Source organism: Harpia harpyja, chromosome 8 (genome assembly GCF_026419915.1).
Source record: "Harpia harpyja isolate bHarHar1 chromosome 8, bHarHar1 primary haplotype, whole genome shotgun sequence".
Lineage (NCBI taxonomy): Eukaryota > Metazoa > Chordata > Aves > Accipitriformes > Accipitridae > Harpia > Harpia harpyja.
This window is the reverse complement of record NC_068947.1, coordinates 5472835-5499450: the sequence shown is the minus strand read 5'-3', so window position 1 is coordinate 5499450 and position 26616 is coordinate 5472835. Positions and strand designations below refer to the sequence as shown.

The 26616-nt window shown below is 42.1% G+C and overlaps 1 protein-coding gene across 2 annotated transcripts; it reads left to right on the top strand.

Moving 5' to 3' along the window:
• The first annotated feature begins 16438 nt into the window (after positions 1-16438).
• Positions 16439-25164, top strand: TASL (TLR adaptor interacting with endolysosomal SLC15A4). Of its 2 annotated transcripts, XM_052795038.1 has the most exons (3): positions 16440-16704; positions 21212-21303; positions 23816-25164. In XM_052795038.1, the coding sequence occupies exon 3, from the start codon at positions 23817-23819 to the stop codon at positions 24693-24695; it is 879 nt and encodes a 292-aa protein (XP_052650998.1). In that variant the 5' UTR covers positions 16440-16704; positions 21212-21303; position 23816; the 3' UTR covers positions 24696-25164. The 2 variants fall into 2 exon arrangements, with proteins under 2 accessions (XP_052650999.1, XP_052650998.1); XM_052795039.1 differs by lacking the exon at positions 21212-21303 and having other exon boundaries at positions 16439-16704.
• Positions 25165-26616: the final 1452 nt, after the last annotated feature.

The following is a 26616-nucleotide window of genomic DNA, read 5'->3' as shown; positions in this document are numbered from 1 at the left end:
TATTGTCCTATAAACCTTGTTCAGTATTGCTGACTCCTCCAGCAGTACCATAACATTTGGGAATACCTTCCACAAGAGATCATGAAAATACCCTGAATTTATGTTGTGAATCTAGGGGTTCTGTAAGTAGGATGAGAAATCCTTTCTGACTGATATTGGGGATAAATGGGCCATTTTCCTGAAAAAGCAGTGTTTAGAAGTGCAGGAAAAGACTGGGCTTCGCAGAATCCATGATTGATCAGTACCACTATCAGGACAGAAGAGGCCGAACATCTTGTGTGAGAAGCATCCCTGCTCTGATGGAGTTTGGGTTCTAGGAAGAGGAGAACGCCGGACAGTCCTAACCTTGATGTCAGAAGTAGCCCTGCCCCATAGCCTTTCCTTTCTGAAAGGAGCAGTGTCGGTATTTACCTAAAAGGGTGGGTTGAGAGATGTAAAGTTTCAAGTGTATCAGAATTAGTGTGGCCAGCAGGACTAGGGAAGTGTCTGTCCCCCTGTACTCAGCACTGGTGAGGCCACTCCTTGAATATTGTGTTCAGTTCTGAGCTTCTCACTACAAGAAAGACATTTAGGGGCTGGAGTGCGTTCAAAGAAGGGCAACGAAGCTGGTGAATGGTCGAGAACACGAGTCTTATGAGGAGCGGCTGAGGGAACTGGGGTTGTTCAGCCTGGAGAAAAGGAGGCTGAGGGGAGACCTTATCGCTCTCTACAACTACCTGAAAGGAGGTTGTAGCGAGGTGGGGGTCGGTCTCTTCTCCCAAGTAAGAAGTGAAAAGGCGAGAGGAAATGGCCTCGAGTTGCGCCATGGGAGGTTTAGATTGGATATTGAGAAACCAAAGTTCCTTAGACATCTTCAGTCAACAGTTGGGAGAAGTTGTGGAAGGAGATGGCAGATGAGGAGGTCTCAGTTCGACCAATGCTTCCAGGGACCAGGGTATGAAAGGACTGATCCCAAGTAACGGATCCTTTCTGATGCCAAGATCTGACACTGACGTGATGGCATGCACTAGCAGGAGCTATTCGTGAAGCTTGTGCTCTCTGTTTTTGAGTGTTCTAGGTTCAAAGGAATAGAAATAGACATGTATCATGCACAAGTTTCTTCCTGAGTCAGAAAACTCATTTGCTATGTAAGCTGGCAAATATAGCTCACTGGGAACACCAAAATGAACACCAACCTTTTTGAACTTCATAAAAGATGCCTTGCTTCTTTGGGAATTGAATTGGATTTGAAATTAATTTGGAAGATATTGCATATATTTCTTTCTGGGATTGCCGAAGCAGAACTCCAAAACTATGTTTGTGAGGGAAAAAACCAACAACCCAGCTTTAGAAAGAGAAGAAACTCTCAGATGGAATCAACTAAAATAAACTATAAGAAAAAGACAGGGAGGAAGCTAACCAAGCTGTCAATGAAGCTATCAATGAAGCTGCCCAAGAGAAAAGTGCTCTTCAGCAGCGGAGAATAACTGAGGTTGCAAGGTAAAAAAACCTGTGTAATATCCTGAGGAGAGCATGAGAAAATTGAAACATATCTAGTAGATATCATTAGGGTAAAAAGCCCAGTCACCCAAAGAGAAAGCGGATATGTGGACTGATCTTCAAAGACTGAATTTGGCATTTTGATAATTTATTGTGTGCTTTCTGAGCATCTGCTGAGACTACGTATCTTAACCATTACTTAGGATAGCTAATCTAAAGAATGCACTCTCCTGGTGCAATGGTGGAAGAGCATGACACTCAAAAAAGAAAATCGCTTGTCTGAAACAGTGACTGGTTCAGCTGTTCTTGCTCCTTTCCTGGAAGGCGACGATGAACTGCTTACCACACGGTCCTGACCCAGCACAGGAACCCGCCTGCTGCAGTCCAGGAAATCCAGGGTGACGCTGGTGTTAATACCCACTTCTGTCAGAGCCAGCTGGATTACAACCAAGCCTAAAAGGCAGGATGCTAGACCAGAGGCAAACGTAAGGGGTGTCTTTCCCTGGAGTGACCATAAGGTAACACTTACACACATAGCGTTGCAGGCAACCAGAGTGGTCAGATTTGCACACTGGATTCTGAAGCACAGACATTTGTGCAACAGGAGGTGTTTGTTACAGGCTTATATATGCAATGTAAAGATGGCTCCACCTATGCTATCAGTTATGGCTATTTCAATAGGTTATTATGCAGTTCTATACATGGTCAAATGATGTGAATCTTATGTGCTGGCTGAATGGTTTTCCCACAGCAGGTTCCTGTTTTTCTTCAATATACCTCAAAACATAGCTTCCTGCTCCTGTTTCCCAAGGTAAGTTCCTGGTAACTGCAGCACACTGTAGTCATGTTATTCCCTCCTATTCCGTGGCCTTTGACATTTCAGTCTACCCAGCAGTGGTTCATTAACAGAATGTATTTATATATTCATATTGCAGCTACTTCTATTAACTTCTGTCTAATTCCAGTAATGCTCTTGGTCTGTTATCAGAACAGCTTACTCACAGGCATTTGGTTCTCCCCAGGTTACAACACTCTTCTGCAGGAGCAGAAGCTTCTTAGGGGCAGAGTTGAGAGCTAGGGTGGAAACTTGCTCCAGCTGCCTTGTTTGTGAGTCATCCCTGCGAGTATATTAACTTTTAGAAGCTGAGCTGATTCTTCTATGCAATTTAATAACATTCTAATGACTACAAAAGAGTGATTTGTCTGTATATACTCTTTATTGAGGCTATTAGGCCAAAAGATACTAGGGGCATAGATAAAATCATAAAGCTAGACATTCAGATGATGAACATCAGTGTAGCAGTGGTAAAATTCATCTACTTATTGCAGAAGTAGAAAAAATACCTTTCTAATGACATTATAAGGTTCCTATTATTCTAACATAAATTCATAGCTGACTGTTCATTCTGCATGAGATTATATTTTTGGTATAATAATACTACTACAAAGAAATTTAATTGCTAACCTTAGCCTCTCTTATACATCCATTTCTACCATATTATTTGAGACAGGGAGTCAGCCTGAGGCAACACACTGCTCAATTTGATTTCATATGCTATAGATGTAGTTTATTCTTTCTGTTCTATGCAGAAATAGTTACCTGGCTAATGACCAAGACACTGCACAGTAAGTGCACCACAGCTGGATGTTTCAAAAATGCTTTAGGAAAATTCTTGCTCCCCCTGCAGTCAAAGGAAGCTTTTGCATTGAATTTAAGAAGGAAAGATGTGCATTTCTCCTGTGGATGCCCTAAAATGTGCTTGATGTTTGTGTGTGTGTGTGTTTGCTTTGCTTTGCTTTGTCACTGCTTACTTAAGAAAGAAACTAGCTTTTTCTTGGATATGTTTGCTTACTCTCTTTGTTTGTTCTACTTCTGTAAACAAGATAAACAAACAGTGAGTAAACAGAAAAACCTACTTCCGTGGTGTATTTTGTACAAAGTTCTCAGATGATTAATGGTGGAGCATGTGAGTCTGCTAAAACAAAAGAGGACAGAGAGTATTAGAAATCTCAAAGCCATTTGAAATGTAGGGAAGTACAGTTCTAATTAATTCACAACAATATTTTAAAGCATGACGTGAACATTGAAAATAAATGGTATTAACACTAATTAATTATAATTATTACGTATGTATATAATAAATATGATTTAGTAAATGTCTTCTTATGTATATGTAATATAAACATATATAAAGTTTTGTATAATAATATAGTATTTCCAGATATTATATTAAAATAATACCATAATATACATCAAATAGCATAAAGTAGTAAGTGGTTTTCTAAGAGTATAACGCCATTAATTTTGACAGAATAATTTAGGTTGGAACTGAACTCAGAAGGTCACCTCATTACCCTCTTCTAAGATTAAAATAAACACCTTTTTTTTTTTTTCCCTAGAGATTCAGTTATGCTATTCCTTAAGTTTCCATGCAAATAAACATCCAAATAAAAGGATTTTTTTCTGTACCTTCTTCTGGAAGGACTGATTCTTATTTTCTTTTTGCCTCTTCCTCTTTAAAATCTTGTAATAATTAGAAGCCTGATATAAAAAAAGAGCTCTTCTGTGGCTGAAATGCTGTGTTTTCCTTATACACGTCAGCAGAAGGTTTTACTTTTTATCATTTTGACAACTGAGACAGCATATGTGAAACAGGTGATCCCAGCTAACAAAGCATATTTCTCATGACAGCTTGCTGGGCGGGAGAGGAAGGATTTAAGAATTGCATAACAGAATTAAGCACTGAACATTTCAGATGCTTTAAAGTTACTTCAGAGCTATATATTTTGGCAAATAAAGGAGAGGTTTTTTCGTCAAAATAAATGAACTCTGAGAAGTTATTTTTAGCTTGGAATATTAGCTTTTCTCCAGGCCAGTCCCATAAAATTTGAAGATCAGATTTATACTGCTAAACAGAAAATATCTCCTGAAAGAAACACCCTGCACACTATCTTTTGGCTATGCAAAAAGCCCTCATCAGGTAAACTTTGAACGGCCAGCCTACGAAAGAAATCTGATATGCAATCACTCACTGAAGAAGAGGCTGTTGTGGGAGAAAGGTGAGAAGCTATTTTCCCTGAATGTGTTTTGTCCTTCTGTGGGTAGACCTGCTGGTGTGTGGATACTGTATTTGTTACACAGTCACTCTGCCTCTCGTTTGTTGATTCAAGTTCAGAGACTATCTTGTTTATAACAAATTTCACTGGTCATGGGAAAGTTCATTCTACAATTTTATGAGCAATGCTCAGTTCATTTACCTCAGGAGGCAAAGAATGAGGAACTGGAATGTGCTCTGCCGAAGAAGCAGTTCAAGGGTGGAGTGTCCATTTCTTAGTAAATCTTACAAAATATGTCTTATCTCACTAATGCAAATCTCAAGAGACCCAACCTCTTCCTTTCACCTTTCTGCCTTTAAACTTGAGCCATGCCACCTGCAGCAGGCGAGTCCAATAATCTTCGGTGGTTGTGGGCCTCAGGACTGGAGAAGTGAAAAAAAAAGTAAAAGGATGATTTCTTCCAGTCTGCACGTAAAAGAGTTTCTCAATTCCCAAATGGTTTCATAATAATAATATTTTTCTGAGGACAGGACAAAGTTGTCTCCCCCCTGCGCTACAAAGACACCTACTGTTCCTCATTTCAGCTCCTCTCCTCTCCCCTCCCATGTTATTTCAGGAGGACCGTAGCTTACCAGTACAGATCGAATCAATCTATAGCTGCCAGGGTTGTGAATCAGGGTGCTGATAGTTTTTCCTCTTTCCTGGACTGCTCTAAGAGCTTTGTATTGGATGAGAAATGCCCTTCAATTGCTATGGAAGAGCTGGTCAGACCCGCTCAGCTCATCCCAGAGGTCACATTGTTTGGCAGGAAAGCAAGGAACAGAATGGCTGAAGTTACCTCTTCTCCATCCTCTCCTTAGCCACAGCCGAAAGGCAACAAGGCAGTGACCAAGCAGCTTCTGCTCTTTAGGAGAGCTCGTGCTTCATGCTGGAGATACAGCTGGGTCTATGGAGAAGCTGTGGCATGTATCTGGGGAGATAGGGTCCCCTTCCAGCCTTTTCTTTAGAGTGATGCAGCTTCAGTTAAAAAACAGTCCAATCCTTCAGGGCAGTCATCAGAGACCAGGTTTTCTGTGTACACAGTTGGCCTTAGCAGTCATGCTCTAGAGCTCCTCAGGGTGACCAGAGAACGTTATCTATAATATGACCACGTTTCTCTGAAGTCCAGAGTCTGTGAGTGATAAGCAAACAACCTCTTTTAAGGGCAGCAAGCAGCCTGAATCCTGAGTTTTGCCTAGGCATAATAATACTGGGTTCAAAGTACTGTGTTCTGGTACAAGGCTAGATGCAAATTTCCATGACCATTGATTGCATCATGTATCACACATGGGTGAGTCAGGGATGTTGTGAAACATTTCCTAGTTACTTGTAACAGTAAATTCATAGCAGAATGTGAATTATGCTCTGATGCAAAGTGCCCCTTACCTTATTATAGTATCCGGGTATGTATAATTACTTTACAAACTTCTTCTATTATTTTATTTTGCCTTGGCTGACTTAGCAGGAATGGTTCCTCAGTTTGATGATGATACAGATGTCTGTATGGTCACTGTAATTTTTAATTTACAATTTCTGTGTTGTAAGTAATGAAGTTTGTGCAGCTTGTTGTGATACGAGATGAAAAAAATTAGAAATGGCACAAATACTAAACTTCTCTAATTTCCGATGATTTATCTAGTTCTTCCCTAATAAATATCTTTACCAAGTCATTAAAGATGCCAACTACCTAACACAAACCAAAAGATAAACGATTTAAAGAAAAAAAAAAAGGAAATAACCAACTTTGCCTGACAGCACAAGTGTACATTTTTCAACATTTCTAGAATGCCCAGAAAGATACAAACATTCCTTAATACTGACTTAGGAGTTAAACTTTTCAGTTTAGTAGGTGCTACTCCTACTATTCCCGGTTTCATAATCGCTTTTTTAAAACAAACAAAGAAACAAACAAAAACCTGTGTCATCCACATTGTCCTGAACTCTAAGTTTCCTACCTCTTTTGGGATTCTTGATGCCATCATTCAAACTTGCTCCAGCAATATCTTTTACTATGGAAATGTAATTTACTTGGCCTATGGCCCCCTTCTTTGGTTAGCTTTCTCTTAGTTCCCGGTTTTGCTTAGGGGTTACTGAAATCACTTGAATTTGTTTCCCTTTTGTGTAACCAAATCCATGAGATTGCCTTGTTTTCCTGAAAGTGTTGTGTGAACTAGTACTTGCTGTTAAGTAATGTTGCAAGTTGAGAAAATTAGTCATGTAATATTTACAGATCTCATTCAGAAACATAGAAGATGTTGGCAGCGTTGGCAATATAAACCAAATTATCAAATATCAAAAGTTGCTTTGAGCACAAAAATCTTGCTTCAGCTTAAGTCTTCATTTTTCTCCTTTGTGGTTATTCTGTTACCTCTTTGTCTAGTTTCATATCCAGCTTTTATCTGTGTCGCTGTGCTTACAGTCACACATATTTGTGTATTGTATCGATGTATTTTCACACATCACTTATTTCATGTTGCAATAGCAACAAACATTCACAGGGAAATATTTGTTGTCTTTTGTACAAAATACTGGATTTTCTACCTCCTTCCGATTTAGAATCACAGACCAGCTGAGGCAGGAAGGCACCTCTGAAGATCTCACCTCTGGGCCTGGCAAGATCACGGAGTGGATCCTCCTGGAAACTATGCTAAGGCACATGGAAAATAAGAAGGTGATGGGTGACAGCCAACAGGGCTTCACTAGCAGCAAATTGTGCCTGACAAATTTGGTGGCCTTCTACAATGGGTTTACAGCATTGGTGGATAAGGGAAGAGCAACAGATGTCATCTACCTGGACTTGTGCAAAGCGTTTGACACTGTCCTGCACAACATTCTTGTCTCTAAATTGGAGATACATGGATTTGATGGATGGACCAGGAATTGGCTAGGTGGTTGCACTCAAAGAGTTGCGGTCAATGGCTCAGTGTCTGAGTGGAGACCAGTGACGTTCCTCGGTGCAGAGACCGGCGCTGTTTAACATCTTTGTTGGCAGCATGGACAGTGGGATCGAGTGCACCCTCAGCAAGTTTGCTGATGACACCAAGCTGTGTGGTGCGGTTGACACACTGGAGGGAAGGGATGCCATCCAGAGGGACCTGTACAGGCTTGAGACGTGGGCCCATGCGAAGGTCATGAAGTTCAACAAGGCCAAGTGCAAGGTCCTGCACATGGGTCGGGGCAATCCCAAGAACAAGGACAGGCCGGGCGATGAGTGGATTGAGAGCAGCCCTGCGGGGAAGGACTTGGGGGTATTGGTGGATGAAAATATGAATATGAGCCAGCAATGTGTACTCACAGCCCAGAAAGCCAGTCGCATTCTGGGCTGCATCAAAAGAAGCATGACCAGCAGGTTGAGTGAGGTGATTCTGCCCCTCTACTCCGCTCTCATGAGACCCCACCTGCAGTACTGCGTTCAGCTCTGGGGCCCCCAGCGTAAGAAAGACATGGACCTGCTCAAGCAGGTCCAGAGGAGGGCCATGAAGATGATCAGGGGGCTGGAGTACCTCTCCTGTGAGGACAGGCTGAGAGAGTTGGGGTTGTTCAGCCTGGAGAAGAGAAGGCTCCGGGGAGACCTTACACCAGCCTTCCAGTACCTAAAGGGGGCCTACAGGAAAGATGGGGAGGGACTCTTTAACAAGGAGCATAGTGATAGGATGAAGGGTAACAGTTTTAAACTGAAAGAGGGTAGATTTAGATTAGAAATAAGGAAGAAGTTCTTTACTGTGAGGGTGGTGAGGCACTGGAACAAGTCGCCCAGAGAAGTTGTGGATGCCCCATCCCTGGCAGTGTCCGAGGCCAGGCTGGATGGGGCTTGGAGCAACCTGGTCTAGTGGAAGGTGTCCCTGCCCATGGCAGGGGGGTTGGAATGAGATCACCTTTAAGGTCCCTTCCCACCCAAACCACTCTATGATTCTGTGATCATCTGGCCCAAACATCTGCTCTCAGCAGAGTCAGTGAGAGCAGGTTGCTCAGAGCTGTGTCCAGTTGGGTTTTGAGTATCTTCACGGATGGACACTCCGCAGCCCCTCTGAGCAACCTGTTCCTGTGTTGGACCACCTTCACAGTAAAAAAGTGTCTTATGTTTGCATGAAATTTCTTATATTTCAGTTTGTGCCCATTACCTCTCGTCCTGTCACTGAGAAGAGTCTGGCTCTGTTGGCTTTACTCCCCCCATCAGGTATTTAAGCACATGGATAAGTCCCCCTGAGCCTTCTCCAGGCTGAGCAGTCTCAGCTCTTTCAGCCTTTCCTCTTATGTCATGTACTCCAGTCCCTCAGTCACCTTTGCGGCTCTGCGCTGGACTCGCTCCAGTATGTCCATGTCTCATAGTGGGGAGGCCAGCGTTGGACCCAGCCCTCCAGATGTGTCTCACCATGGGTGAGCAGAGGGGAAGGATTGGCTCTCTCAACCTGCTGGCAATGGTCTGCCTAATGCAGCACAAGATGATACTGGCCTTCTTTCTACAAAGATGCACTGGTGGCTCATAATTTTAATTTTTTAATTTAAAATGTTCTACCTTATTCCTAAGTCTTTGTATTGTTTCAGTCCCAGTCTTCCTGAACATGTATATGTACCTTCAGTAAATCCTCCACGCACCACATCAAACATACACTTTTCATTGACTCACTGTGTTCCACCTTAAAGCAAATATACGTGTTGTTTTCAGAAACCACACTGGATCCATTTTTCTTACATTATTTTCCTCTTATTTATGTAACTAAATAACCTTTTGCTATCAGTTTTCTTTGCAAAATCTCAGTTTCAGCCTCCATCTGAAAAAGCTTCCTTGGTTTTCTATGCCTGTATAATTGCTTGATTTAATGTTTTTCTGCCCCTTACCAGTAACCATCTCTTAAAAAAAAATCAACTCAGTGACCCTTAGCTTTCAATCTGCTTTTCAGAAACTCGTCCATGGTACCATTCCTCCCTCCCACCCCCTCTGCCAGGTCTCATGCCCCTGGATATTGCTTCAGCAGCAAACTGTGATGAGCATCATTTCTTTGTTAGCAGACGGAACCGACGATTTGCCCGCAGTCATTCCAGCCTTTAACATTTGCTGCTTTTCCTTTTTTTGTTTGTTCGTGGCGTGGTTGCCCAGGAATACCTAACTCAAACAAAACCACAGACAGTGGTTTGCTGGCATCTAGTTTGTATGGACCAAAGTGCAGGAGGGTTTTCTATTATTATCTTGTTAAAATTACTCAGCAGATCAGATGCTTTTTCTGTTGCTGCTTCCAGATTTCCCTGATCATCTCCATTGTAAACATCCTGAAGACAGTGCCTGAATTCAGACACAATTTGCAATTGAATGTTACTGGCAGAGAATTTGAGATAGCTGAAAAAGTTGGTTGCTGGAAAGATGAAAGAATAAGAAGCGAGGGATGCGGAAATCAGAGTCAAAGTAAGAGCCAGTACTTGCGAAAAAGGTACATGAAATTCAGCCAATTACCACTGGATGGCTCTACCTAGAAATTACAGAAATGTGCCAATACGCCTAATGTAACCAGACCTCTGTAATACCTCTCGGGTTTCTGCAATTTTTGTGGTATTTTGATACACTGTCAAAAAAAATCCCTTCTTAGTAGCCTGACTGCCTTCGATTTTATTATGTTACACTGAGGTATAGTAAAAAACTAAAAAAGAAGAAAACCCCCATCTATTGCTCAATCCTGTTTTCCAGTTAAAAGCTCTTTGCCTGATCCTGAAGCCTTACCACTAGTGACTAGCTGTCACTGAACCAAGAAGTACATTAGCAGCGTGACGCATGATTTATTTTTAACAAAGACTCAATGCAAGCATTGGAATTAAGAGTAGGTATCATATGGCAGGATTTTATACAGGTAGGCAGTGTTCCTGCCAATCTGTTTTGCCTTTGGAAGTAGCATTTGAAAATTTTATAATATAATTAACTAGTTCTTCCTTTGGAATTACACAAAAAATCCTGGCTTATCCCGGAAAGTCTGTCTAGCCACAGTGGAAATCCGACAGAAAGCCAGGAAGAAAGCTGCCAGTATTGTACTGAGCTAGTCCTGCAGAGCGGAGTAGTATTCCTTGTCCTCAAGATGCACACAGGTGAACCAAGCAGCTCCTCCTCTTACCAGCTGGGATTTGCTGAGGCTTAAAGCTTATTAAATCTGGAGACCTGCTGAGAAGGGAATCCAGAGCTCACCCAGAGGCAAAAAAGCAGAAGAAGGTTCTTGGGGGAAGAAAGCCAAGGGGAGGAGAGACAGGTAGGCTACACCCTGCTCTGGCAACACCGGTAAAACAACTGCAGGCTCTGCTACCCTCTTCCTAGGACGGTGTTGTGGGCTGCTGGTGTCTCTGCTCCGGACACTGCATCGGGAAAAAGACTCCTGCAATAAAAGGTGGAACTACGTTCCAAGCAGCAAAAATGTTTCCTCCCACAGACCTACTGGTTAGTCTTATCACTAATCCAATGATGTGCCTTTCTGCCTGGTACATAGGATGTCATTAGCTGCTACTTAATTAATTAAGTATATGTGAGTAATCATTTCAGACTTGTAAAGCAAAGAATGCGTTATAACATCCCTGTGGGATTCCTGCAGTGGTAGGAAGTGATTTGACATAGGGGCTCGAGTACTTTTTTATTCTTCAGGAGATGCTTTGAAACGTAGGGATCTAACATGGCTGCTTTATTTGTTTGCCACCTGAAATACTAATTTTGATCACTCGTATTTGCTACACACACTCAGGCTTACAAATCAAAAATAATAATCAGGAATTTTTTTCACATTGTTCGCTGAAATGATTTATGTGAATTTCAAGCATTTAAAGAAGTTTTCAATGTATGAAAAGCATTAAATAAAACTAAAACCAGGAGAAACCACCAACCCTTCAGATTATATATTCATATTTTGAAAGTTTAGATACTTACAAAGGAATGAGGTGTCTTGGGGAAAAATCCAGAAAAAAAAGTCACTGCTAAATTTCCTCTTTGTAAATGGGCTTTTTAAAGAAATGGACGAGGCCTACCACAACACAAATTCTATGAAAGGAGCAAAACTGATGTCTTTGCAACCTGGAAAGCTTAAAAAATGACCCCAGAAAACTCCCTAAAAAGATCTGAAAGGTGCAAATGTAAGCAGGGTTATAGCTGCTGATAAACCCTTTAGCTGAGCTGGCTGGTAAGATGGGGAAAAATACGCTTCGTTGCTTGAAGAGTAGTTGTGGTTTGCGCTCTGCCCTTGAAAACTGCAGTTTCAAGCTCCTCTCTGCTGCTGACTGCAATGCATCATACCCTGAGGTATTTCAGTCAGCAGCAGAGAGCAAGCTGTACGCAGTATTTACAGTGTGCATCAGTATTTCAGTAAATAGATATCGATATATCCCTCTCATTATTATTTGAGGCTAGAGCAGTGTTAAAAAGTAGGTGGCATTTAGATTTTTTTTGCTGCTGTTTAAAACCATCCATTTCTAAGTTATCACGCTACTAGTTTAAAAAAAAAGAAAAACAAAAGAAGAAAAAAGAGGAAAAAAGAAAAGTTTCTGGCTTTTGGCCAGACATTGGCAATGGGAAGAGGGCAACCTGCCCAGCACACCACCTTCTGATGCTTTACAGGCCACTTGTGATTCATGCACTGCAGACTAAAGAACAGTGCTTATATGCTTATGTGCCCATATGTGGTTAAGCACGGAAACCACAGTATACTCTCTGCCATCAATGGGATCACTTGTACAGTAAGGTACTTAATTCGGAATACATTGGTGCAGCCATTATTTCTGACCTTCATTAAAAAACCATGGGCAGAACAGTTTGACCGCTAAAGGTAAATAAAGGATTATGAATGAAGAGAGGTTGAGATTGAAGGGAAAGATTTCTGAACTGTGACAAGACCAGTCTCCTAGCTCATGTAAATTAGTGAGAGGAGAAAAGAACATGAACTGAAAAGACTTCATTAACTGGCTATTCATTACTAGAAAAGACTAATGCTGGGAACATAGTGTAGAGCAGCTTCAGTATGCTACGTCCAATGCTGCTGTCTTTTCTCACAGAAGACTCCCTTTGGCCTTGGAGATTTTATCAGAGGGTGCAGTGGTCTTGCTCATAATTTTCTCATATCAAAGGCCTTGCTTTTTTTCTTGATTTTCACATAGATTGAACCTGTAGAGATGACTGGATATAACTAAAATATTTATGTGAGCCACAAAAGAGAAACAAAATTTAACACGAGAATAAATTGTATATTTTAGTGACTAGAAGGACAGAGCGCTGGAGTAATTCATCCAGGAGACTCCCTTCAGCCTGAGATATCTCAAAGCCGGACTTGCCCGGCACTCCTTTGGAAGATGGGAATCCTCACATTTTACCTAGAAAATTATATTGATCTATTTTCTACTACCAGCAATGAAGAAAGAGGAGAGAAAAGTGTGTATGATGGAGGCCTCTTCCCTGTTCAGACTGATGTTTTACTCAAATAATTGATTATACTTGTGTAATTAGTGCATCGGAAACGGAGTTTCAGGCTCTAATCAAGTGTGGCATAAAGGGAAGCTTGAAATAGAACCGATTTTGCTGCTGTAAGGAACATAAATCATTCATGATTGTTCTTTGTGATGAAGTACTGGATAATGTGCTTATCTCCTTCCCATAACCTCTTCCCTTCCAAAGACCAAAAGGATTCAAAATATCCCCTTTGTCATATTGCACAATTATAAACCAGGTGATAATCTTAAGGTGTTATCTTTAACCTTCTGGATTTCAAAATTCCTAGTTAATGGTACAGACATACCAAATGGGGATAGAGCTAAAATTGTTCGATAACCTGACAGAGCTTACTGTGTACATACCTGCTTGAATATATGTACAGGAAAATTGATTTATTTTCTGCATTTATTCCTGCTATTAATTGTAACAAAAAGCTAGGGGATATTGGTCTTCTCAAAGGCTCCCAATTTATAATTTCCAGAATACAAACATTTCACCTACAAGTGACAGGCAGCTGCCTTTGCACTGTTTGACAAAACAGGCCCAGGCTAAGCAGAGATTTATTTATACCGAACCTCAGTGGCGGAGCCTGTAGCTATACAGAAGGAACTTCAGCCTTCTCTTGTGTTTATGGCAACGTAGCGTTATCAGTTACAACATATTGAGACACACGAGCTGAATGGCATCGATGGGCAAGGTTTACTTGGTGAAGAACTGATAAACTGTCTAGCACTGTCCTACAGATGAGTCCCTTGGCAACATTCTTCTGTTCTGCTTACATCAACCAATAGTGCATCACATTTGGAGCAAATGTGGACGGCGAAAGAGCTGGTGCTGAAACCCTGCCTCCATGGCGTGTGTGTCCTGGGGAGTGTATTTTGGACTAGCTCCGCTGTGGTCCCATGAAAGCCCATGAGGAAACTTGCCCACGGCAAATTTCAAGTATGGTCCTGGTGTGCATCCTCCTGCTGAGTTTCATCCGAAAGGAATCTGCTTCACATGCTTCAAGAGGCAAGCCAAAGCACGGTGAGGGCATACAACTGGCAGATTTGTTTTGAAAATAAACTCTTGAACTGAAATAAAAAGCTAAGATAGATGTACTTAGGGTCAAAATTAAAGCAGTTTCCTAGAGGAAACTCCCTGGGAGTAGAAGGAATGTGGTAGAGAAGGAAACTGGGAACTGTGCAACTTACTTGAAATGTTTTTCTTTTCTTTTTTGGGGGTGGGGATAACACATTCTTGATGCATTGGACTTGCCGTAGCAAAGTACCCCAACAAAAATAAGTTGGCGTGTCCTCAGACAATCTGAGCTACGTTTACGGATGAAGAGGCTGACTGAATGACTCCCTAAGGTGCTGAAGCTTTCCCTCTCCTCTCACGCCTATTCCGCTGGGCGCAGGAGGCACAGCACATGCGGGGATCTTTGCGAAAGGGGTCAGGTGCCGCTATGTCGTGTAGTCTCCCAACTCATTCAGCTCTGAATCTGGCCCTTAGAGTGCTACACTCAGGAAGTTGATAAGGCACAACCTAAAAATTCATATAGGACAATGCTTCTTAGCTGAGGATAACCCTTCCAAGGTCATGAGCGAACGTAGAGAAGATCGCTAGAATAAACGAGTGTCCCCAAAGCCTGGACTGTCAGGATGTTAATGTGCAATTTGTATGACAAGCAATGACAGTTCTACATCTCCCTTCCATAAGCATATGCAGCTACTGTGCAGAAATACAGACAGTGTTTGACTTCCTCTAGAGCACTGAAAACATTACATGTGCATGACTGGGAAAAAAAAGGCCACTTATTATTTCCAAATCTAGGTGCCTGAAGGTAAGTCTTAAATCCATATTTAGGTACCTCTATGAAAGCAGATTGATTTTTCAGTGGTTCTGGATAGCTGTGCTTTTCTGGCTGTGGAAGAACTTCTTACTTTCAAAAACCTGTCTGTTTGTATCTTGCTGTTTTTACATGGATTTAGATGATTTAAAACATATTTTGAAAACTCTCTGAGGACCTTTACAGAAATGCTTTTTTATACTACCAAAGTTATTTCCCAACAGTCTAACTAGAAATATTGAGCTCCTGTGTATATAGAGCTCTCTGGATCTACAGAAGAGGTAAAACTTCCTAGTGATTTATTTCTTGCTCCCCTCAACACTATTTCAACCGGATATGGAAACACCGAAAAAAAGTGTTGGAGCAGTATAAATTTGACAAGGCCTGAGATTGGTCCATAGCACCGATGAAAGATCAGAGAAAAAAATACAATAATGTTAATATTAATGTTAAGCATAAAAGAGTTGTCTGTTACTACAGTAGCTTTGTTTCCACAGGGAGCGCTTTTACAGCAAAGACATCTATTGAGATTTGCATTAAACTGCCAATTTTGTCCAGTTTTTGTGCTTTTTAGATGTTGTTGATCCTAGCATAGCATATGATTGGGTACGATATTATTTGATTAACTGTTGTATGAATTAGCTAGGGATGCGTAGGTAGGGCATATGACATATGGACTTTTTCCATGCCTATGGTTAAGATGACTTTGGATACTAGTCCCAATCATATATCACATCCCAGTGAATATTTAGCAAAATTATGTTAATAGAAGCATTGTACTACAACGTCTTTTCTGGCTGGCAGAGTTGGAGGCTTCTGAGAAAAAAAAGAAATATGTCCTCAGTAAGGCAGTTAAAATACACTGAGAATGAAAATAAATTTCTCTCATTATTGCAATGTATGGATGCCTGATGACGCCTTTTAAAGCAAATTCTGTACATCCTATTGGGATCAATTCCAACAGTCCAGTTACATCCTTCCAAGCGCACTCGTCCCCTCTCCTTTAAGGAATAATCCTCCAACACCAATCTCAAAGCCCTGTTCACTGCCCATACACCTCAAGCTTGGCGGGTGAACTCCCCCTTGCCCGAGGTATTTTCACAGTCTGCCCCTGCTAAGACAAGCTGCCTGCCTGGCTCTGGCAGGCACCGAGGTGCTGAGCGCACCTCGAGTCTAACTTTCCTCGTCACAGGTTTTGCGGATCGATACCAAGCAAAACCTGATAAACCAGCTGAGCTGTGCTGTTCGGTGGAAGCTGCGATGTACCAGGGTCTGCAGACATCAAAGTAGGCCTGCTGTGAAATGCGTTTCTGCTTCGGCATCTCGCTCTTCCTACCTATTTGGCATGACAATCTTGACATGTCTAGATGCCTTGCTGTGTCAATTAAAAGGAGAACGATAGATAGCGGTTGAAATGGGGTACGCTGTAAGTTGCAGACAAATGAGCAGTTTCTCTAAGATTGTTCTAGCTGTTCAATTCACCAGTTTTTTTTTTTTTGTGTAACAGTTAATAAAGAGAAGTCCGTCTGCCTGGACTGAGTGTGTTGCAATCGGCTATTTTAACAGTACATAGTTTCACAACAAAGTTTCATTTAGACATAAAAGAGGAAGCGAGTTCAGCGTGTTGCAGTTCAGTCAGTTATAAAACCCCCTCATCTCCTAAGGGACCTTCTTTCTATACTTCTGTGCTATAGAGGATTAGAAATAAAACACATGTCATCTTAGAAGTGTATTTAAAAAGGAAATAAAAACAGAATGTTGCATTTTGGGGTAGGACAGACTCACGGGAAGCTTTAAACTGGTTAGAAGACAACGAATTTTCTGTACCTGGTCAGCTGCTGTATCCTTGGAGGTAAGAACTAAAATATACTATGCATCATATAAATGTATGAAAACGTTGCTCTTGCTTATCAAAGTGGCTCAGTTCTCTTCGTGTGGGATCACAGCTGGTAGCTGGTAAAATGAAGCTGTGAATTTTCTGTTTTGAAGGCATGTGCGTGTTTGCAGAGTCTCAGCCACTGTCCACATGCAGCTTCTGCTGCCTTAAGAAGTGATGAGAACACTTCAAAAGTGCCATCTTCACAACCGTGACTGACCGTGATTGCAATGCAACTTCAAAATGCCCCCAAAATTGTTCCTCTGATATTTCTAAAGTCTTTCACAAAATCATAGTAAAAAATGTTTTTCAGAGTATTTTTAAAGGGAGTCTTACCAGGTGTGTTGTTTTTGTCATAATTATGGTATTTTTATTGATCTTTCTGTGCATGTTAGTGTACTGTCTGAATAATGTCTTTGGAGTACTCTATTTGTAGATTAGAAATAAAAATAGGCACCGTAATAGATAAACATGGGCATCTTATTAAAAAAAAGTTCATAGAAAAGAAGCCGAGACTTCTCTGAAAACAAGATGATGTTAAAAAGTATGAACAAAGAAGCTTTATCATTGTATTTTCCTGATTCACAGCGAATTTCCTGGTTCACTGCAAATTCACAGCTTGACATGTGTGTACACACACAACATGCACCCTCCCCCTCTTTTTTTGTACTCTACGGCAGATGGGACTAACGTTTCAATGCTCGTTAGTGCACCATTTCCCTCACTCCTCCTGGGAAACCCCTTCAGCCTTTTCTGTCTTTCTTGCTTTACCATTTATTCTTTTCACTTCTAGAAAGTGTATTGTCTTCTATAAGAGTGCGCATGAATTTATTTCCCCTTTACTTCAACTGCTTAGATACAAAATACTGCAGTCCATATAGTTAAGTCATGACAACAACTAACAACTCATTAAAATAAACACAGAAGTCCAGAAACATGAAATGATTTCCACCCCAGAAAGCCATAAAAGCACAATGTAGAAATATCATGTAGCCAAGTCAACCTTATGAATGTGGAGCCTGATCCTTTCCTGCCTCACATTTCATGTTGTTGTTTACAGCTGTGGATATGAGATGCAAAATGCTATCAAACCAGATTGATGATGTCCTAAACCAACTTTGTATGGGTATAGATGATTAAGAAAAGTGTGGAAAATGATGAACCAGGCTTAGTCTGTACAAAGTTTCAAGGAACTTGAACTGATAAAATGGACTTGGATGGGAAATTATTTGAGAGCTCAAGAAGCTGTATTTACCCACATACAGTTTTAATTGTATTTTTATGGAAGCCTGTCCCCCCAAACTCCCCTTAAAGATACAACAGCACTCAAACATACAGTAGGAATGTATTTTTTTTCGAAATGAAAGAAACCAGCTGCTCCTGAAGCTCTCTGCCATCCATTTAGCATGATTAAAAAATGGGTAGACACCGGTATGACAAGAACATTCAACAGTACAATAGACATATAAAGTATAATGTGTTCTTGGGGAAGATGTCTCTCCTTACTTTCTTCCTTCAGCTTTCCTTCACGGAGATTCCCTCATACTCTTGAAATACAGGATTGTTATCCTCTCAAACCTACTCTACTCATTCCCCCCAAGACAGCCCATGTTCCCCCGTGGGAGAGGTACTCCTAGCTTTCCTGCGTGTCTTGAACTCTTGACGTGTGAATAAAGAAGATGAGCAGGGCTCATGTTTTCTTCTGTGAGAAGACCAAAAGATCCGAGTGAAGAGAGCTGTGGGAAAGGGTTTGGCTCATGACCGCTGCTGAAAGCCTTACGGCACGGTCCCACAGGTCCCAGATCTTCCAGAGCAGCAGCGGGCAGAGGGAGTTACGCACGCAGCGGGTAGCGTTCCGCTGCTTGTGCAAAAGCACTTCTTAGCTATTCCTCTTCTCTTCTGCTATAGGCAAAGTGGGCCAACTCCTACCTCAAATAGCAGCCACTGTTACTGTAGAATCGTAGAGTCATAGAACTGCCCAGGTTGGAAGGGACCTCGAATGATCATCTGGTCCAATGTTTCGTGGGAAAGGAAGCCTAGATGAGATTATCTAGCACCCTGTCCAATTGCATCTCGAAAACCTCCAGCGATGGGGACTCTACCACATCCTTGGGGAGGTTGTTCCAGTCATTGATTGTTCTCACTCTAAAAAATTTCTTTCTTACTTAGGTCAAAATGAAACTTCTGCTAGTGCAACTTGTACCCTGTCCTGATTTCAGCTGGCATGGAGTTAATTTTCTTTCTAGTGGCTGGTATAGTGCTGTGTTTTGGACTTAGAATGGGAATAATAACATACCCATTGCCCCTCATCCTCTCCATGTGGCTCCTTGTGAAGAGTGAGCCTCCGTTCTGTTTGTAGATGCCCTTTAAGTACTAGAAAACTCTGATAAGGTTCCCCCCGAGCCTTCTCTTCTCTAGGGTGAAAAGATCGAACTCCTTCAGTCTTTCCTTACAGGCAGGTTCTCCAACGGTTTGATCGTCTTTGTGGCCCTCCTTTGGACCCCCTCCAGTCTGTCCACACCTTTTTTGAATAGTGGGAACCAGAACTGGACACAGTACTCCAGGTGCAGCCTGACAAGTGCGGAGTAGAGGGAGATGATCACGTCTCTATCCCTGCTGGTAGTGCCCCTGTGGATGCAGCCCAGGATCTGCTTTGCCTTCGTTGGTGCAGCAGCGTGCTGCTGGCTCACGTTCAGCCTCTCGTCCCCCAGGTCCCTTTCAGCAGGGCTGTTCCCCAGTCACACCAAACCCTAGCCTGTACTGGGCTCTGTGGTTATGTCGTCCCGCGTGGAGGACCTTGCGCTTGTCTTTGTTAAAGTTCATACTGTTATTGCTAGCGCACTCCTCCAGCCTGTCCAGGTCTCTCTGTGAGACAGCTCTCCCTTCTGACGCGTCTACCTCCCCGCGCAGTTTAGTGTCCCCAGCATTACCTTTACCCAAGCCAGCCCTGGGCATCGGAGATAGCCCTTAACAAATGGGGTTCAGATACCAAAGATCTGTGGGTTTCAGGCGTTAAGGAAAGGCTCTACTCATCCATATGCACAGCTCGTTATACTACCTTCTTCACTCCCCTGATTTCCCTACGCTGGCTGTGCCGAGGCTTCCTGGGAGCTGTTTCACACCAGCCCCAGTGGAAAGTGAGATGTGGGTCCTGCGACGTGCGCAGGCTCGCTCCCCAGTCTATCCTGCTTGCCAAGTGAACTCTTGCACGCGTGTCTTGCAATCTGAGGTAGATCCCGAACCTCACTGAAGGGATCTGTCTGTATCTCCACAGCCTGAAAAAGCGTCTCTTAAAATAGGGAAAAAGTACTACAGATGGATCCACAGGATTTGAGTTCCCTTGAGACAGGGAGACTTTGTCATCTGGGGTCTCATCTAGTAAGTCAGCTAGAACTTAAGATATACCTTGTGATGGAACTTGAACTCCAGCTACCAGCAGCACAACTTTAGTGCCATTCAGAGCCTTGTTCAGGGATCTGAAAGCCAGACATATTCAAAACAAGCTTGTCTCTTCTATGAGTTTCCATCCCCTCCTTTTGCAAGGCAAAAGAATGTCCCTTTCCCCACTGAGCTGTGATCCTAGCTAGCACCACGTTCTTCCATTCTCCCTAGCAACTTCTCATCTTGCTCAGGTTTTTTTATAGGACACAATTTATCATATCTCTTTGTGTACACTTCTCAGGCTTTCCTTAAGTGTTTTGCTTATCCTGAGCCAAGAACTCTCATTCTGTTTGCCTGCTCCCAGACTCTAATCTGAGGTCTTTATGCAAACATTGGCACCATCTCCAAGCATTATAATCCAGCAAATTTGCTGCCACTCAGAAAATAGTGGCAATACTACTGAATTCTCCATGTGGCTTTAAACATTCATCCTACCTTTAGGTTTTTCTTCTGCTGAAGAACTGAACAAAAACCCCAGGCAAGACATATGAGATTTTAAGATCATCTGAGAGTAATAAAGACTATGTCAGATAGAAAAGACAGTGTAAACCAGACAGTCTTCTCCCTCTGCCTCCGCTAGGCTTAGATAGAATGTAGTCAGCTCCCATTGCCAGGACAGTAGCCACACAAGGAAAAATCTCTTTGTTCACCTCACATGCGAAATGCATCACATCAGAATTGTAAAGGGTACTGTCTTTCCTTGTGCAATGAAAGTCATGCAGTTATTTTCAGAAAGTGGGAAGTGAAATCTGAGTTTAAGGAGCATGAAACCCAAAATATTGAAAGACATTAGATATAATCCCTGTACGCTTGGAATCCTGGTGTATATGTGCGTCTGTGGCATGGAAGGGGATTAAGAGAAGGGGCACGAGAAAGTAGAATTAATGAAAACTGTCATCCTTATTAGATGTAAAATGCAAGAATTAAAGGTGACCCAAGTGCATGACCAGTCATTGGTAGTGATGGAATAACAACTTGACAGGGGTATATATTCTGTGAAGTACTAGGACCAGAGATACACACACCTCTCTTTTGCATTCAGGCTCTCAACACTGCCTATCAAACTTCGATCAGATTTCCTCGCAGAGCTGGGAACAATCAGATTAGTGCGACAGCCCTTGCCAACTTCAGAGGGTAAGCTTGCGACTCATTCAGCGAAACACACAACTCCTGAGCACGATGGGAGCCTAATCTTTTTGAATTTGCCAGTTCTTTTGTTTCCACTCCTGTCTCAGACAGTGTGCTCTAAAACTCTTAAAATAAGTATTGCAGAATGCATTGCAAAGAAATGAAACCAGTAGTTTCATTTCCCTAATGTATCACCTTATGACAAACAACATACATCTGGGTAGTAGGAAAGACAGAAGTGTCACATGCTACCTGAACACAACTGGCTTTGCGTACGTTGGTGGAGCAGTGAACAGGCCATATGTTGTATTTCCACTCATTTCTCAGAATCCACTTTAAAAATAAGCATAGAAATAAGCGTATAACAATTCCAGATTCATGCTAGCTGAAGTTAGTGGTTACTTTGCAATAAAGCCATCTGGGCCATGGATAGCAGGGGGAAGGGAACAGCCTTTGCGCTTCAAAAGGGGGGAACAGAAGCAGAAGCGAGAGGGGGATGAGTCGATAACCCAAGTAGCTCTAGCATTTGGCTAAGATTTCTGTGGTGGCACCTTAATCACAGCTAAAACATAAAGCAAGGCAACAGCAGCATACTGCAAGGAATGCCAAGCCCCAAACATGATTTTTCCCCCTCTTGTGTAAATAGATCGCTTTTCATTAAATGTTACCTGCCTGTGGGAAATCTCACACAACTGGCAGCAGCAGAGGGGATCCGGGGTCACCAAAGCGAGTGTTTGGACACATTTAATTTCCATGAATATTCCCTTCTGAAGGAAGTTTATTTTCCCTCCAACCTTCTTCTTCATAGTGCAGAAGCGATTTTCCCCCCCCGTGAGGAAAGTCTTTTCTTACGTTGTCTCCTTCCTAACATCTGCGTAAAGTCTATATCCATGCTTAGACAGGATTTAGCCAACATTTATTATTAGTGCAGCGTTTTGCACTAGCGACTGTGACACATGAAATACTTTACTTAGAAATGAAAGTCCTTTCACTCTTGGAAAAGATAAGTCGACAGTGCCAGAGAGATGCCACCTCCCCATTCACAGCTTGTGGGAAGATGTTCCCGTTCTGGTGCTCCATCACAACGGGTGTTTGGAAATAGACAGGCAAACTGTCAAATAACTGGGACATATGTTCATATCTGCAGAGACAATATCTGTTAAGGATTAAAATGATATAATTGGATTAAACAGTAAATGAAGAAAAATACTCGCTAGTGAAACAAGGACAAGTTATTTGTTCCTCTATCACACAAGATATTTTGTACTATACAAAAAAAACCCAACCAGTTTTCATTTTAATTTATTTTTACTTAAGATTTACTTTCTCTTGGCTGGACCACACAATTTCATTAGGACATCTTTCCCACTGTTCGTCTCCTTGACATCTGTTAAAAAAAAAGACACAGAGCTGGACTTAAGAACAATTCTGTGGTAGTGGAGCTGCTAAAGCTTGGGCAGAACATTTACTTATGTGCAGATGCACGTACGTCCTTGCTAGCGAGTCCTGCCTTCCATTACTAACATGTCTACGCAGCTTTTGAGGCTGAGCTGCCTGTTCAGAGAGTGGAGAGAGTTAGCAACTGCTGGAACCTGATCATGTCTTTGTAGAAACGCAATGGAAACTGATTTCAGAGCTGGTGGTACTCACGACTAATCCAGAGTACTTCTGAAATGTGCACTTTCCTGTGCATTGCGCTGAAATATGTCTCTTTGAAAGTACACTGCGGATTTCTACATCTAGGGTAGTCAGTTTAAGATCCTTTTATAGGAACTGGAGAGTGATAAGCAAATCTAGGGCACAATTCAACTCATTTCAATTTAGGTGTGTAAAACAGTCCAGATGAATCATGCCTCCAAAAAGCCTTGCTTTTGCCACCGACATTTTCATGTCTAAAAGTTAGAGACAGTTAATTCCATCCTGCTTGGGATGCAGAAGTGCTAAGTGCTAATTTAATAATCGGAGATTTTTTAATGAAAAAGGAACCACACCGAGCCATTGATTAGTCTGGAACAGAAGGGGTGATACTCTCAATATGAATCTCAAATCAACATAGTGCAGAGGCAGCTGACAAACCACACACAACAAAAGTTGCTTCAAAGCATATGAGAAAAAGGGGGAAACCCCTTGGCTTCTTACTGCAGGCAAGGGCAAAAATATACATATTTAAGTGTAAGCTATTACAGCAACTATTACCACAACAAACCACTTCTTGTTCCTCTCTTCCCAACTCACTTGTCGTTCGATGTATTGGACATGCCATACGTTATGTTATACAGAATATGCTTTGATGTGATTGAGTTAACAGCACAACAGGAAGACTAGCTGATTGCTTCGCTCACTGCCTCAAGTCCTCTAGAAAGACAGAGACACTCTTGTTCATGTCCAAATTAGAAATATCTCTCCGCAGCTAGTAACAGACTTGCGAGTGTAATCACCACTCGATGAGTTTGTAATGAACTAACGGTTTCTTCTTGCCATTTTTTCTGCCCGCTGGTGCTTTCTTCCTTTGGCGAAGGATGCTGTCGGAAGGTTACCTTTACGGAATCGCCTACCTTTGTGAAGATCTGAACCCTGAGCTCTACAGCAAGAGTTCGGCTGAGGAAGTGGTGTATGAAATGAAGCCCATTAATTATTCTTCCACGGATGAAGCCCAGGGAAGAAGCTTCCTTCAGAGACGCCGATCTGCTGGCAGGTGCATTTCTTCAGTCTGCTCTAGAGGTAGCAAGCACAGCAGAAGGCAGAAGGATAATCTGCTACAGCCGACGCAGCACCCCGCGCCCGCTGGGCAGCCGTCTCCAGCTACGCATGTCTGCCAGGGGCTGGCGAGAAAAGACACCTACCTGGTTCCGTCTTCCTGCAAAAGCATTTGCAAGAACTACAACGATTTGCATATAGCCGGCGACTACGTGGTGCCGATTAGCTCAGTCACGACAGATTTCGCCTGCGACAGCGGCCTGGGCCCCTTCTTGGAGTCCTCGGAGATTCCTCCCCCCATGGAGTCCGTGAAGGTCCCCATCTCCGGCGAGACCAGCCGAAAGCCGGTCCAAGGCTACTCCTCATGTTGGCGGCTGGCGAGCTTAGTGCCCCACCAGCAGCCCCTCTCCGACTCGGCCCTCAACGACTACCTCGAACAGAAGCTGGTGGAACTCTATAAGCAGTACATCATGGATAGCACAGCAAACAGGGCATCCCCCACTCAGATCCTGGCCTCGGAGCTTATCATGACTAACGTAGATCAAATCAGCATGCAGATATCACGGGAGAGGAATATGGAGACCACCAAGGCCAAAGACATTGTCATTAGCCGCTTCTTACAAATAGCCAGTGAAAAAATATCCTCAGAAATTAGCACACCCAGTCTGCATATTTCCCAATATAGCCACACTAACGCATAGTATTTGAATGACTGCCGTTAGAAGGCTTTTATGTTCCGCAAAGTCAATATTTAGTTTCTTAAGACAATTTTCTGCTTCATAAAAACGCATCCACCAACTACCACTTAAATTAAACCTTCCAGTACATATTAAGCAAGTAAAAATATCTGTCCTGTGCAGCCCCTACTGTGGACCAGATGATTTATTGTTTGTTTGTTTGGTTTTTTTTAAAAAGTCTTTCCCTAAAGGCTTATTTTAGTGAGCCTCAGACATTAAAAAAGTTTTGTTAAAAAATGACTAAGGGCATATGATGCTCTTCCAGGTGCTCAGGCGTTTGCTTTCTTCCCCACGTGCTTGACAAATCATTTCAACTTTCCTCTGTTTGGTGTCTGCATGAGGCGAAGGCTTACGCCCACGCAAGCACAAACACAGTGATGGCAGAGCCACAGAAATACAGAATTTAGGATGTCATCTAGTTCATCTCCCTGCCCCAAATAGAAGTTTTTATAATTTGTTCTTAAAGATATTAAGGGATAGACACTTCACGGTTTCTTCTATACTAACCCTAATTATTTAATTGGTGTCTTCCTGTTCAAAAGCTACCATCCCTTTTTGTGAAGCACAAACTCTGTTTCCAAACAGACTTCATCTGTAAGGGCGTGCGTGTATACCGGTGTGTTTTGCACTGAACCGAACTATTCCAACGGACGCTGGTGACCTGTGATCGCAGACACACGTCACCTTTGCCAGCTGCTTACGGACCTGCAGCTGCGGAGTGGTCGTGTAGGGACAGCGATGATAATAAAGGGGGAAAAGGAAGAAGAATTCACCTTTGTTAAGAGAATCACACGTTGAAAAATAAGGGCTAATCCAAAGCCCGTTGGATTAATGCGAACGGTTCCTTTGAATGCAGAAGGAAAGCTGAAACGGATTGCTCAGCAGCGTGGCTGACCCCTCCTTTTGTTAGGATCATTGCTGTGTATCATAGGTCAAGGTCATTTGAACCTGATGTATTTCTAATAGGAAGGTCCTTTTTTGTAAAATTTCACTAAGTCTTATAGGAGAAGAAGAAAAAAAAAGATGCCCTCTGGCAAGGATGGTTACCTACTTCGAGTCTGTATACTGTATAACGTATTGTCAATGCCAATCCATTGTTGGCTGAGTTTCTAAGTATCAGTATATTATAAATACTAATTTATAATAAATATTCATAAGATGTTTTCACGTTACTGATTCCACAGTGTCCTTTTGGCCTTTGTGTTCTTTTTCTTTTCTTTTTTTTTTTTATGTAAGGCATACCTTTATGTATATTTCAGAAACACACGTAAAGTAGTAAACATGTCAGTTTATTCTATTGCTGCTGTCTTTCCAGAGATTACTGGGATAGCTCAGTATATTTTCCTGCTTGTGCAATGAAGGGGTATCCAAAAACCGGTTGCGATAAGAACCTTTGACGTGTGAATCCAGAGACTGTACATCTGTTGCCATAGCAGCATACCCAAATACTATTATTCAGCAATTCAAGATAGATAATTTCTGGCATATGATACTTCTAGACTGTGATCAAATGCAATTTACAAATAGAAAAAAAATGCTATTTTTAAGAGAAAATAACATTCATGGTAATGCAGAGGCATACGCATGTGCTCTGCATGCAAACTCCATTACCAACAGAGCTCTCAAATCTCTTGAAACTCTCCTAGAATAAAAAGATACACTAGAATCTATGGAAATAGATTTTTGCTTGTCGAGGACAGCAAAAGCGAGCAAATAGAGTAGTTTTTATGTCCTACAGGTACAGATTCAGGCTTTTCAAAACATGGGGGTTTTGTTGCTGCCTACCGACATTCACGTCACCGCATTGTAGTAGCAAAAAGATGTAGCAGAGAGCAACTTGCGCAGCTGAATGCATAATCAGTACCCTTGCTGCAAAACCCGGCAC